Source organism: Camelus ferus, chromosome 9 (genome assembly GCF_009834535.1).
Source record: "Camelus ferus isolate YT-003-E chromosome 9, BCGSAC_Cfer_1.0, whole genome shotgun sequence".
NCBI classification, from domain to species: domain Eukaryota; kingdom Metazoa; phylum Chordata; class Mammalia; order Artiodactyla; family Camelidae; genus Camelus; species Camelus ferus.
In genome coordinates this window covers 47,671,470-47,686,231 of record NC_045704.1, presented here as the reverse complement: position 1 = coordinate 47,686,231, position 14,762 = coordinate 47,671,470, and the positions used below count along the sequence as shown (strand labels likewise).

The following is a 14,762-nucleotide window of genomic DNA, read 5'->3' as shown; positions in this document are numbered from 1 at the left end:
GGAAAACCAAAAATTTAACAAGTACTTAGAAATTAAACAACATGCTCCTGAACAACCAATGGGTCAAAGAAGAAATCAAAAAGTATCTTGAGACTAATGCAAATGGAAGCACAAAAGTCATACCAAATCTTATGAGATGCAGCAGAAGCAGTTCTTAGAGGGAAGTTTATAGCAGTAAATGCCTACATTAAGAAAAAAGTAAGATCTCATATAAACAACCTGAATTTACTTTTTAAGGAACTAGCAAAAAAAAAAAGAATTGAGCCCAAAGTTAGAAGAAATGAAATAATAATGATTAGAGCAGAAATAAATTAAAAAGAGACCAGAAAGACAATGGAAAAAATGTTTAAAAAAAAAAAGAGTTGGTTTTCTTGAAAAATAAAACTGACAAGCCTTCAGCTAGGCTAACCAGGAGAGGACCTAAATAAATAAAATTATAATGAAAAAGATATCGGGTCAAGATGGTAGGACCATGAGCTCACCTCTCCTCATGACTACAATGAAACCACAACTGAACGCTAAACAACCATTGAAGAAAGACTGGAACCTAGCGAAAAAGATCTGCAACTGGAAACATAAAAGAGGGAAACAAAGCAGGATGGTAGGAGGGGCGTGCTCGCCATATAATTGGGCCCCATACCCCCTGGGTGGGCGACCCACAAGCTGAAGATTTCTTAAGTTGTAGAGGCCCCCCACAAAGGGGTGAGAGCTCTAAGCCCCACATCAGGCTCCTCATGTCAGGTCCTGGCATTGGGAAGAGAAGGAGACCCTAGGACATCTGGTTTTGAAGGCCAGTGGGGCTAAACTCCAGGAGCCCCATGGGACTGGGGGAAACAGAGACTCCATTTGCTTGAGAAGTGTACACAGAAACTCACGTGCACCAGGACCAAGGGCAGAGGCAGCGATTTCATAGGAACCTGGGCCAGACCTGCCTGCTGGACTTGGAGAGTCTCCTGGGGACGTGGGGGACAGCTGGAGCTCACTCAGGGGACATAAAAGCTGGTGGTGGACATTTTGAAATGTTAATCTACATGAGCTTTCCTGGAGCTGACATCTTAATTGGATCATTAGCACTAAGACCCAGCCCCACAGCCTGTAGGGAAGCCTCAGACCAAACAACATACAGGGTGGGAACACAGCCACACCCATCAGCAGACTTCCTAAGCCACAAAGGCCTCTAGACACAGCCCTACCCACCAGAGGTCCAGGACAAAGCTTCACCCAGAGGTGGGCAGGCACTGGCTCCTCCTGCCAGGAAACCTGCATAAGCCTCTAGTCCAGCCTCATCCACAGGGGCAGATACTAGAAATAAGAACACAATAATCCTAAAGCCTGTGGAAGGAACCCACAAACACATAGAAAGATAGACGATACGAGGCGGCAAAGGAATATCTCCCAGGACAAGGCACAAGATAAAATCCCAGAAGAAACAAGTGATGAGGAGATAGGTAATTTATCTGAGAAAGAGTTTAAAGTAATGATGGCCAGTAAAAGTAAAGATGTTCAGAGAACTCAAGAGGAGTATAGATGCACAGAGTGAAGTTTTTTGCAAAGAGATGGAAAATATAAAGAATACCCAAACAGAGTTGAAGAATAAAATCACTGAAATGAACAATACACTAGAAGGAACCGGGAATAGACTAAATGAGACAGAAGAACGGATTAGGGAGCTAGAAGACAGATTAGTGGAAATCACTACTGCAGAACAGAAAAAAAGAAAAAAGAATGAAAAGAAATGAGAATAGTTTAAGAGAACCCTGGGACAACATCAAGCATGCTAATATTTGCCTTACAGGGGTCCCAGAAAGCAGAGAGAGGAAGGACCTGAGAAAATTTTTGGAGAGATAATAATGGGAAACTTTCCCAACTTGGGAAAGGAAACAGTCACCCAAGTCCTGGAAGCACAAAGAGTACCATACAGAATCAACCCAAAGAGGAACACACCAAGGCACATAGTCATCAAACTGATGACAATTAAGGATAAGGAGAAAATATTAAAATTAGCAAGAGAAAAGCAACAAATAACCTTGGTTAACCCTTCTATACTATCAGCTGATTTTTCAGCAGAAACTCTACAGGCCATAAGGGAGCGGCATGATATTTTTAAAGTGATGCAAGGGAGAAACTTACAACCAAGAACACCCTTTCCAGCAAGGCTCTTGTTCAGACCTGATGGAGAGATCAAAAGCTTCACAGATAAACAAAAGCAAAAAGATTTCAGCACCACAAAACCAGCTTTATAACAAATGTTAAAGGACCTTCTCTAGTCATCAAACCATAAGAAAAGAGAACAAAAAGAAGAGAAAAAAGAGAGACCTATAAAAGATGGCTTTGGCTATTTGGGGTCTTTTGTGGTTCCTTATAAATTTTGGAATTGTTCTGGTTCTGTGAGGAATGTCATGAGTATTTTGATGGGGGTTGTGTTGGATCTGTGGATTGCTTTCAGTAGTGTGGCCATTTTGATAGTGTTGATTCTTCCAGTCCAAGAGCATAAGAAATCTTTCCATTTCTTTGTGTCATTCTGGTTTTCAGAGTATAGGTAACCTCCTTGGTTGGACTTGTTTCTAGGTATTTTGTTATTTTTGATGTAATGGAAATGTCTCTGCCAGTTATAAAATTCTGGTTCTTGAGGTGGAAAAAAAAAAGTGAATGAAGGGCTGCAAATAGCAAAATATCCTTCTTTTTTATGGGTGAGTTGTATTCCATTACATATATATATATATGCTGCATCTCCATTTTCTATTCAACTATTGATGTGTACTTAGGATGCTTCCATATCTTGGCAATTATAAATAATGTTGCTGTTAATAGCAGGGTGTATGTATCTTTTTGAGTTAATTCTTACTTTGTGCTTGGCTTTATTCCTTTGATAACTATGTAAGTTTAAAAAGCTAAAGCTCTAAATGTTCTTAGAAACAATGAACAGTACATATATGTAAATTTAAAAACATATGTGCAGTTAAAAAAGAAAAAAAAGATCTATCAAGCCATGAAAGACATGGAAAAAACTTAAAAGACATATTACTAAATGAAAGCAGCCAGTCTGAAAAGGCTACAAACTGTACGATTCCAACCAAATGACATTCTGGAAAAGGCACAGCTACAGAAACAATAAAAAGATCATGATTTCCAGGGGTTTGGGGAGGGGGAGGGAGGGAAGAACGAATAGATGGAGCACAAGGGATTTTTAGGGCAATGAAATTATTCTGTATGATACTATAGTGGTGGCTACATGTCATTATGCATTTGTCAAAACCCATAGAATGTACAATATCAAGAGTGAAGCCTAATGTAAACTATGGACTTTGGTTGATGATAATGTGCCCATGTGGCTCATTGATTGTACCAAATATCCCACACTGATGAGGAATGTTGAGGGTAGGGGAGTATATATGTGTGGGTGGGGAGGGCTATGTGGGAACGCTGTATTTTCTGCTCAGTTCTGCTGTGAACCTAAAACTGCTCTTAAAGAATAAAGTCTATTTAAAAAAAACAACATTATAAATCAAAGAGGAGATATTACAACTGATATCACAGAAATACAAAGGCTTATGAGAGATTTCTATGAACAATTATATGCCAATAAACTGGTTACTGTAAAGAAATGGATAGATTCCTAGAAACATGCAACCTACCAAGAATAATGAATAAACAGAAAATCTAAAAAAACTAAGTAAGGAAATTGAAGCAGTAATCAGAAACCTCCCAATAAAGAAAAGCCCAGGTACCAGATAGCTTCATGGGTGAATTCTATCAAACATTTAAATCTTTCTTAAACTCTTCCCAAAAATTTAAAGAGGAGGGAATACTTCAAAACTCATTTTATGAAGCAGTATTATTCTCATACCAAAGCCAGATAAGGACACTACAAGAAAATTATAGGCCAATACCCTTGATTAACAGAGATACAAAAATCCTTAACAAAACCAGCAAACAGAAAATTCAACAGCACATTAAAAGGGTAATACAGTACAACCAAGTAGGATTTATCCCTGGGATGCAAGAATGATTCAAAATACACAAGCCAATAAACATGATATATCATATTAACAGAAGGAAGGATTAAAATCTTACGATGATCTCAACAGATGGAGAAAGAGTATTCAACAGAAGTTAACATCCTTTCATGATAAAAATTCTCAACAAGTTAGGCGAGAAGGAATTTGCCTCAACATAATAAAGGCCATATATGTCAAGCCCACAGGTAACATCATACTCAATTGTGAATAGCTAAAACCCTTACTCCAAGATCAGGAACAAGACAAGAATGCCACAACTATTAAACACATTACTGGAAGTCCTGGCCAGAGAAATTAGGCAAGAAAAAGAAATAAAAGGCAACCAGATAGGAAAGGAAGAAGTAAAACTGTCTCTGCAGATAACATGATCTTATATAGAGAAACCTTTAAGACTCCACCAAAAAACTGTTACAACAAATGAATTCAGTAAAGTTACAGAATACAAAACCAATATACAAAAATCAGTTGCATTTTGTTACACTAGCAATGAACTATCTGATAAAGAAATTAAGAAAATAATCTCATTTACAGTAGCATCATAAAGAACAATACATTTAGGAATAAATTTAACCAAGGAGGTTAAAAAAAATGGAGGTTAAAAAGCTGTCCAATGAAAACTGTAAGGTATTGATGAAAGACATGAAGACAACACAAATAAATGGAAAGAGAGCACACATTCATGGATTATAAGAATTAATATTGTTAAAATGTCCATACGACCCAAAGTGATCTACAGATTCAAAGCAATTCCTATCAAAATTCCAATGGCATTTTTCACACAAATAGAACAATCCTAAAATTTGTCTGGAACCACAAAATACCCTGAATAGCCAAAGTAATCTTGAGAAAGAACAAACCTGGAAGCATCACACTTCTTGATTTCAAATGATATTACAAAGCTATAGTAATTAAAATAGTATGGCAGTGAGATTCAAACAGATATATAGAACAATAGAGGTGAATAGAGAATATAAAATTAAACCCACACATACTCAGTCAACTCATCTATGGCAAGGGTGCCAAGAATACACAATGGTAAAGGATAGTCCTTCAACAAATAATGCTGGGAAAACTATATTTTCCACATGCAAATAAATGAAACTGGACCCTTTTCTTATGCCATGTATAAAAAGTCAACTCCAAATGAATAAGTAACTTGTATCTTAGACTTTAAACTATAAAACTCCTACAAGGAAACAGAAAACTCTCCTTGACACTAGTCTTGGCAATTTTTTGTATATGACACTAAACGCACAGGCAACAAAAGCTAAAAAAACAAGTGGGATTACATTAAACTAAAACGTTTCTGCCCAGGAAAGAAACAATCAACAAAATCAAAAGACAACCTACGAAATGGGAGAAAATATTTGCAAACTCTGCATCTGATAAGGAGTTAAAGTCCAAAATCCATAAGGAAACCATACAACTGAATACAAAAAAAAAAAAAAAAAAAAAAAAAAAAACCCACAAAAAACAAAAAACAACTCGACTGAAAAATGGGCAAAGGACTTGAATAACATTTTTCTAAAGAAGACATATAAATGACCAACAGGTATATGTAAAAATCACTAATCATCAGGGAAATACAAATCAAAACTGCAATGTGATATCATTTCACACCTGTTAGGATGGCTATTACCAAGAAGGCAAGAAATAACAAGTGTTGGTGAGGGTTTCGAGAGGGGAACCTTGTTGGTAGGAATGCAAATTGGTACAGCCACTACGGAATATAGCATGGAGGTTCCTCAGAAATTAGAAATAGTTACTGTATGACCCAGCAATCCTACTACCAGATACATATTGAAAGAAAATAAAGTTAGTATCTTGAAGAGATATATGCACTCCCTTGTTCATAGCACGATTATACACAATAGTGAAGATTTGGAATAAGCCAAACAATGAAACACAAATACTGTATGATCTCTTATAAGTGAAACCAAAAAAAGTCAAACTCATAGAACCAGAGAGTAGAACAGTGGTTATTAGGGGTTGGGGTGGGGAGGGGAGTGGGGAGATATTAGTCAAAGCATACAAACTTTCAGTTTTAAAATGAGTTAAGTCCTGGAGAGCTACTGTACAGCATGATTACGACAGTTAATAGTAATACACTGTATACTTGAAATTTGCCAAGAGAATAAGAGAGTTCTTACCACATCAAAAACAAAACACGTAACTCTGTGAGGTGATAGATAAGTTAATTAGTTTGACTGTGGTAATCATTTCACAGTGTATCCATGTGTCAAAACATCACATTGTACCTTAAATATATATAATTTTTATTTGTCCACTGTATCTCAATAAAGCTGGGAAAAAAGGAGACTCAACCTAAAAGCTATTACTTACCAAAAAATTTAGCAAGGTAGCTGCGTACTGAAAATAATAAAATCAATAACCTTCATGTAGCCAAACAATATTTACTTTAAAGTACAGTGAAATAAAATCTCATTTACAATAGAACACAAAAGGTAAAATAAACCCAACAAGAGATGCACAAGAATTATATGAAGAGCAATTTAATATTATCGAGGGATACATTTGAAGTTGAGAAAAGCATACCACACTCCCAGATAGGACAAGAACATCATAAGCCATCAATTCCCTAAATTTATTTTTATAAATTCTTAGTTTGTCTCTGTATAGATATCTAAACCTCTGTCTACAACTAAATAAGCTCTTAATGTATAAAAAGTTCCCATTTTTCAAAACAAGCACACAAGACCAAGCTGTCCAATGAAAAATGGGCAATGATAGCATGACAGTCATTCTCTCCCTTAGTCACTATGCGTTCAGTGCTCAGCAACATCAGGTCCTGTTCCAGGTGCTGGGAACACAGCAGTGGATGAACAAGCCCTGTCGTCAGAGCACTCTCATTTGAGGAGGGGGAGAGACGGACAATAACCAAACAATATATTCAGGTAATAACAGTAATAATAGTGCTACAAAGAAAAATGAAGTAGGATGAGGAGACAGGCAGTGTTCTGTAGGGAGGGAGCAGTGCTGTTTGTTTACCAGGATGATCAATTTCTCTGAGGAGGTGGCTCATGAAAGAGACCCTGATAAAGTCTGGAGCACCCAACGCAGACAGCAGTCAGGGCCACAGCAAGTTCCAAGGCCCGGGGGGGAATGCACGCTCGGCGCACTGTGGGAGAGCACAGAAGCTTGTGTGGCTGAAGCGGAGTGAATGAGGGTCAGGATGAGGGCTGGAACTGAAGTAACAGACGTAGCCACGGGCTATACAGGGAGGACCTTAGTAAGCTTTAGAAAGGGTTTGGACTTTTAAGTGTGATGGAATCCATTGGGAGGTTTCAAACAGGGAAGTAAAATATTTCTGTTGTAAAAAGTAATACGGGGAAGATGGAATGAAGAAGAGCAAGAACAGAAGCAAGTGTGTCCATAGGAGAGGTGGAAAGTGGTTCCTGAGTTTAGTTTTAATTTCCGTTTTCTCAGGAGTTATAATATGATGAAGTGTTGGAAATGGGTGAAAAATACTGAACAAGAAGCATTCATACTAACTCTTCTTGACGGTGAGGTTCTTTGAGGGTACAAACCATATTATACCATCTTTTTATCGTTAGCTTCCAGAACAGTTCCCAGCCTGCTAGATGTTCACTACGTATCTGTGGAACTGAAATGGATAACCACAGAAGGAAAGTGATACAGATTTGGGAAAGACTGCACATCAGACAATATATCATATCACCTGGTGCGGACATCTTCCTGGTTACACTGTTTTCGTGGTTCTGAGCTTATGTAACAACCTTCTCAGCTACATGTGGTTCCCTCCTTCACCAGGAGGCAACTGGCCCCAGGGATCACTCCAGTTACTTTCCATGCTGTAAGTGAATAAATTCTCAGTTTTGTTTATCAGCCTCTTGTGAGGCTCATCAGTGGGAATCAGCCCTCATGACCCTGATCGCCCTTGGGGGGGTCAGACATAAAGCTGGATCTGCTTAGATGGGGCCCTGGGAGTGGACCCTTGGGTGCCCACAGATGTGCAGCCACAGTGAAAAAGCCAGTGGACCTTCCTCCAGGGTGCTAGTGGGTCCCTGTAGGGGTGTCTGGAAAACCAACTGCACCCCACATTTACAGGGCTGGGCCCCAGGACTGTGTTCTTACCTCTGTAATCCCCATACAGGTTAGGAAGGAGAGTGCAATTGGCCCAGGTATAGAAATGCTTTAGCAGTCTGATCTCTGAGAAACGGTGAGAAAAGCTCTTCTGGATAGCCTGATGGAGGTAAAACCTATTGGAGTTTTGGGTAGAGTAGACTGTAGTCATCAACAGGATAAGGAAAAGGATTTGTACTGGCACAGAAGAGAGAAAACCGCAGTGGAATGGTTAGCTTAGAAAGCCTCTGTACAATTTTCTTCATTTTTTTCTAAGCTTATAGACTTACTTTTTTAAAACAGGGCAAGAATAGTAAACAATTGGCAATTTCATATGGTTCAGCTTAATAATTGTTCAGATAAGCCAAGGCATTTGGCTGTTAGTGATAAATATCCATAGATACCTATGTATTCCTTCCCAGAATTATTCTGCCGCTAATCAGAAATTTTACTAAAATAAGAGACATAAAATCCCACACAAAAAATGTTGTGTTTTAGTTCTTAGATCTAAATGTTGCACCAAGCCGCTCCCACCGCCCCCTCCCCTTCCCCTCCCCAGCTGCCTATAGGTTGTCTATGCTCACAAGGAGGGAATGCATGATAAAAACAGCATCTGTCTTCCTTGGTCCAGGGACTCCAATGACCCAGACACTAGATGTGCTGAACCAGTCCCCTTGCATTTGTAGGACAACCATTTTCCAAATTATATTCATTCCTCCACCCTGTGACGTAGATCAAGTTTCATTATTACACTGTGCAGGTAGAGAAAGTGACTTATTCAAGCACACAATGAGATCTCAAGACTCCTAGTTCAGGAGCCTTTCTGTTTTACCTTTCACCTTACAGCCTTGCTTAATGGAATCGAGAAATTTTCAAGGCAAATATTTTAAGATTTAAAATATTTTCACCCTTCTGTATTTTCCATTTTATTCTCTCTCCCCCTTTCCTGGCTGGGAAATGTGCTGCCATATCAACATGTTACCATTTCCTCTCCATACCCAAAACATCTCCTGTCAACTTCAAGAGTTTCTTCTCTTTCAAGGCTCTCTCCGGGCACTTAACTGGCCTGTTCATAGCTGGGGCTACATAGATGGGGTTGTTCTTATCTCTTGAGCCAGGTAATGATGAAGGACATTTTGCTGTCAAAAATTCAAATATAGGCCAAAAAAGGTTACATTTCATTAAGTAGTTATTCATCAACATTTGCTGAACACCCACTATGAGTTTCTCCTGTTAAACACTGAAGTAGAAAATAAAGCTATCTAAGCAGTGCTTCTCAAACTATCACGAAGGACTTTAAAAAAAAAAAATCCAATCCATCAGGGACTGATACTTTTGTAAAATACAATAAAAACAAATTACTAGAAAAATGAAATAGAACAGAGGCCTATAAAATACAAGCCCGATTTAAAAAATTAGATTCAATAGGAGTAAAATTAGTCTGTCCAATTGCTATAAACGTATCTAAATGCTTATTCTCAATTTCTGTACTTACATTGGACTAGAAACAGTTCTAGTCAGTGGACTACTTGGTGGGAACACTGTTTCAGAGTGTTATTTCTCAAATTTTAACCTGCAGGGGAGTCACCCGGAATTTTGTTACAATGCAGTTTCTGGGGCAAGGCCTAAGATTCTGCATTTCTGATAGTTCCAGGAGACACCAGTGCTGCTGGTCTCCAGATCAAACTGTGAGGACAAGAATCCAGAGACATGTAAATCAAGGTGGAGAGAGAGGGGGAAGTAGAATATGACATAAAACTTGCCAGCCTGTATGAACCAAGTGCTGAGGGATTGTTGAAGAAAAAATGAACCTCCCTGAGGAATTAAGAGAAGGTGACCCTGAGGAAGTGACATGTGACATTTGTTTTGAAGGATGAGTCAAAAAGAATTCTCTAAATGGGCAAGGGAGAGAACAAGAAAAAAGTCATTTTAGCAAAGGGAACAGCAATTCAAAAGCATGTAGAAATGAAATGAGGACTAGGAAGGCATTCTGAGGTCAGATTATTAATGTTTTAAATCTCATGAGGAGTAAGATGCCAACCCCTTAGCAGCGTGTCCACTGCTCAGCTTAAGAAATAAGTGATTGCTGAGATACAATCTGCTGTGTACCTCTATGATCGTATCCCTTCCTTCCTTCAGAGAGCTGAACTCCAAAATTTCAGAGGATTATCATTCCCATGCATTTCTTCATTTAAAAAAATATGTCTCTAAGAAAGACACGTTATTGTTTTGCATGATTAAAATATTGTGCAATTTTCCGCAGTATGCTTCTTGGCCACCTTTGTTTGGGAGGTTCACCCATGTGATGTGAGTTACTCTAGGCAGTTTAGAGGGTAGACTGCCTCAGGCTTGGTGGCTGAATGGGGGGCAGGACAGATTTAGGGTCACTCTGAGAATGGTGATGCTCTTAAATGAAATAAGAAAATAGAGTAAAGAAGTGAATTTTTGGGGTGGCAAATAACTTGGCTTGAGGCATGTTTACTCTCAGACACCTACAGGCATTCAGATACAGACGGTGCAGTTGGAAATAGCATCTGGGGCTCAGAGCTAGAAACACTAGAAGGAATCTAGAACATGGGGGAGAGTAGAATCTCTGAGAGATCCAGGGAGGAATGGGTCATGAACAGTTGTGGTGACCTACTGGTTAGTCCTGGGCAGAGGAGGAGGCACAGCCACTGCTTAGAGGCAAGATCCTTGAATGGATAAATCTGAGTTGGTGAGGTGGCTAGGATTCCACTGTTTTGATATAATTTGCTCTTTGCAAAATGCAATATTAGTTAGAACCACTTGAATTACCCAAGAGTGCCAAGATCCTCTTGGCTTGTTGTCCCTTCTCTTTGCGAAGCCACGGCATCCTGTTCAGCATCAGTGAGAAAAACAACGTGAGGAAGATCACCTAGACAGGAACGTCACAGGGACACTAATGAGCAGACACTCCAGGATCCATTAGGTAAAGGTGCAGGTAGGTATAATGAACACATTTCAATTACTGGGCCCTTTGTTTTTATGAAAAACTGGGAAATTACTTAATTTCATAATTATTTTTGCATAACCATGGGAACCTGGTTAATATGTTAATCTTCATATTTTTCTTAAACACTGGAGTCCTTAATCTTCTTGGCTAGGGAAGTTTAAACTATTAAATGATTTGTATAAGTTGTTCCATAACACCTGTCTTTACAACAGCTCTGAACAGCTAGACTGCAGAAGCTACACTTTTGAAAGTCCCAAAGACTAATCTCACTTTTGCTGAAGGCATAGAATCTTAGAATTGAGTTAAAACCTTAAGTTTCTCTTACGGGAAACAAGTCTTCCCCCAGTCCTTAAATTTCCTTGGAGGGGAGGAAGGTCCTCCAGTCCTCACAAGAACAAAGGACAAGGGTGATATTTCCAGCCTGGTGCCACACATCCTTTTTGAAATGAACGTGTCTGCTCTGCAGACCTGAAGTCGTCCTCTGGTGGCCTGTCCCAAGGACTAGACCTGGGGAGAAAGTACTAGGAAGTATACTTGGCCACGGGCCCAACCAAATTCTCCCTGGAGGGATATCAGTAACTAAGCTAATACACTGGTTTACATCTCTTCTGTTCCTCTTTTAATACTTTTCCCAACTTATAAAAAAACAACCCTGACTACACATTTATTATAAAAATTTGGAAACAAGGAAAAAATAGGGATTTTAAGAAGGTTTTAAAATTTGGAATATATCCTTTGATCATTTTTGCCTTAATATACCTGGACCAGCTTTCCACATCATTACATTTTCTATAACATTTTTAATGGCTTCTCAGTATCCCATTACATGGATATGGCTGTGTTGTAATATATTAAGCAATGTCCTATTTTTGGACATTTAAGTTGTTGCCAATGTATTTTATTATAAACCACTCTGAGTTTTCTCAGGGGAGATCCTTAGAAGGGAAACTTACTTAGCAAAGGGATGCAGAATTTGAAGGCTTTTACTATACTGCCAGGTTTTCCTCAACCAGCCATATTACCCTTTTTCTTTGCCATTTTTAAAAGCAAAATGGAATCTTATTGTTTACAGGAACTTGTTTCAAGTTTTTTGGCCACTGTGATAACAAAGTTTTTTTTTTGCTTTTAAAAATATATTTACACACAGTAGAAAAAAACTCTTTTGGGGTATAATTCTATGAGTTTTGACAAATGCATAGAATTATGTATCTAGCGCTACAATCAAGATACCTTACAGTTTCATCAGTCAAAAAACCCTCCTCGTGCTTCTCCTCTGTAGTCAACCCTTTCTCCTGCCTGAGTCTTTGGCAACCAGTGATGTGTACTTCAGCCGTATGGTTTTTGCTTTTTCCAGAAAGTCATATAAATGGAATCATAAAGTATGCTTTTGGAACTGGCTTCTTTAGTTACAATGATACATGTGAAAGTCATCCATGTCATTACATATACCAGTAGTTTTCCTTTTTTATTGCTGAGTAGACTTCTCCTGCATGGATGGACCATGGTTTATCCACTCACTAGTTGATTGGCATTTGGGTTGCTTCCAGCTTTGGCAATTCTGAATAAAGCTGATGGAAATATTCACATAATTTTGTGTGAACATGTGTTTATTTCTTTTGGGCAGATACCTGGGAGTGGGGTTACTAAGTTACATGGTAAAAGTACTCTGTAACTGTGTAAGAAACTGGTAAACTGTTTCCCAAAGTGGCAACACCACTTTTACATTTCTACCACCCACATGTGAGAATCCCCAGCTTCTCTGCATCCTCACCGGCATTGGGTATTATCAATATTTTGATCATTCTAGTAGGTGTGCAGTGGCATCTCACTGTGGTTTTATTTTGCATTTCCCTAATGAGTGATGATGTTAAGCATCTTTTCACATGCTTATTTCCCCTCTGTGTATCCTCTTCAATGACATACCTCTTTATGTCCTTTGCCCATTTAAAAACTTGGGTTCTTTTCTTACTGTTGAATTTTGGGTATTCTTTATATACATAATGAATAGAAGTCCTCTGTCAGATTTGCCATCTGCAAATATCTTTTTCTCAGGATGTGGCTTGTCTTCATTCTCTTAAGGCTGTCCTTCATAGAGCAAAAGTGTTCAGTTTTGAAGAAGTCTAATTTATCACTTTTTCTCTTTTCTGGATTGTGCTTTTGGTAATGTATCTGAGAACTCCTTGCCTAACCTAAGGTTACAAGGATTTTTCCCCTGAGTTTTCTTCTAAAAGTTTTATAGTTTTACATTTTACATTTGAATATATGATCCATTGAATTATTTCTGATAGTTCATTAAAAATTTGAAATATACATGAAAATTGGAAAATACCAAAATCAATATTTCACCTGATAACAAAGTTAACATTTCATTTGTTTTGCTTTTTTCTGAACCATTTGAAAAAAACAGACATCATGACATTTCACATCTTGCATGGTAGTATGGGCTTGTCAAAATGACCTTGCCAGCTGAAACTGGGCAAAGTGATCTTAATCATCAGTGAGAAAAAAATGATTCTGTGACATTTAAAGATTCATGTCAAAACATTAAAATCTCTTATTGTCGGTTATAAACAGTATACAGAAAATTTTAAAAGTAGTAAAGCTAATATATAATTTAAAACATTAAAACATTGAGAATTAAAGTTATTTCTTTGTAAAAACTTTATCAAGAATAATTTGAATGATGCTGGCCTTCCTCTTGTTGTACAACTTACGACACGGGGAGAGCATCTTTTCTAAGCCTTCAGGGAATTGTCACACGGTTCTAAGTTTCGGCTTCCAGCATTTTATCATTTATGCTTTCAATGCTGTGAAATGTCTCTGACAGTTCCTTTAATATTAGTTTTTTGCCAATGTTGCTTCCTCTGGGACATCATCATCCTTTTCTTCACAACCAATTTCTCCATTTGTGTTGTTAAGTTTCATTTTACCAGGTTCATTTGGCTGCATATCTAGAATTTCTTGAACACAGACAACCAACCTTCCCACGATCAGCTTCTTGTCTAACTCCATTTACACTCTATTTAAATTTCACTTCCAGGGTTATCGTTTTGTTAATTTGTTGCATTTTCATCTTTGTTGGCCAATTCCCTCTTTCAATCATCCATTTTATGGTAAAAGGTCAGAGTTTATGACTGGGAGACAAGGAAATGACAAAACCACCCACTTTGCTATCTATACATAAACCAGGAACAGGTGGCCAATCACTCAGACTTTGAGAAGTGACATGAGTGGTCACTGAGCATGATGTACACCTGCTATTTATGTAGAGAATTATGGGCTGAAGTGCTAGCAGCAGTTGGTAGTTGATGCAATCACTCAGTTACTATGCCACGGTAACTGGGATTTGAACTGTGTTGCTGGGAAACTGGCGTTAATTGAACCATGATAACAAATTCACGCACATCAAACACTGCAAAGCAAGGACTGCTTGTTTTCAAGCATGCATCACCTAAAAATCAGGACATTTTTCATGTTGTTATCCTACTTAAGGAAATGATTGATAATTTCCTAGTATACTATCTGATCCATATTTAAAATGGTTCATTTAGTCAAAGGGTCTAGGACAGCCCTTCCCCATTAATTTTTCTTTCATGAGACTGACTTTTCAGAGAAACTAGGTGTGATTCAGAGTGATGCTACTTAAAGTGTGGTCCGTGGACCAG

General features: G+C 38.2%; 1 protein-coding gene across 1 annotated transcript in view; it reads right to left on the bottom strand.

Moving 5' to 3' along the window:
* Positions 1 to 14,762, bottom strand: part of PKD1L3 (polycystin 1 like 3, transient receptor potential channel interacting) — a 70,964-nt gene that overhangs the window by 17,214 nt on the left and 38,988 nt on the right. The window contains exons 22-24 of the mRNA XM_032486657.1: positions 10,920 to 11,019; positions 9,122 to 9,262; positions 8,136 to 8,321 (exon numbers count right to left, since the gene is read on the bottom strand). Coding sequence (XP_032342548.1) covers positions 8,136 to 8,321; positions 9,122 to 9,262; positions 10,920 to 11,019 — 427 coding nt within the window. The remainder of the gene's footprint in view (positions 1 to 8,135; positions 8,322 to 9,121; positions 9,263 to 10,919; positions 11,020 to 14,762) is intronic.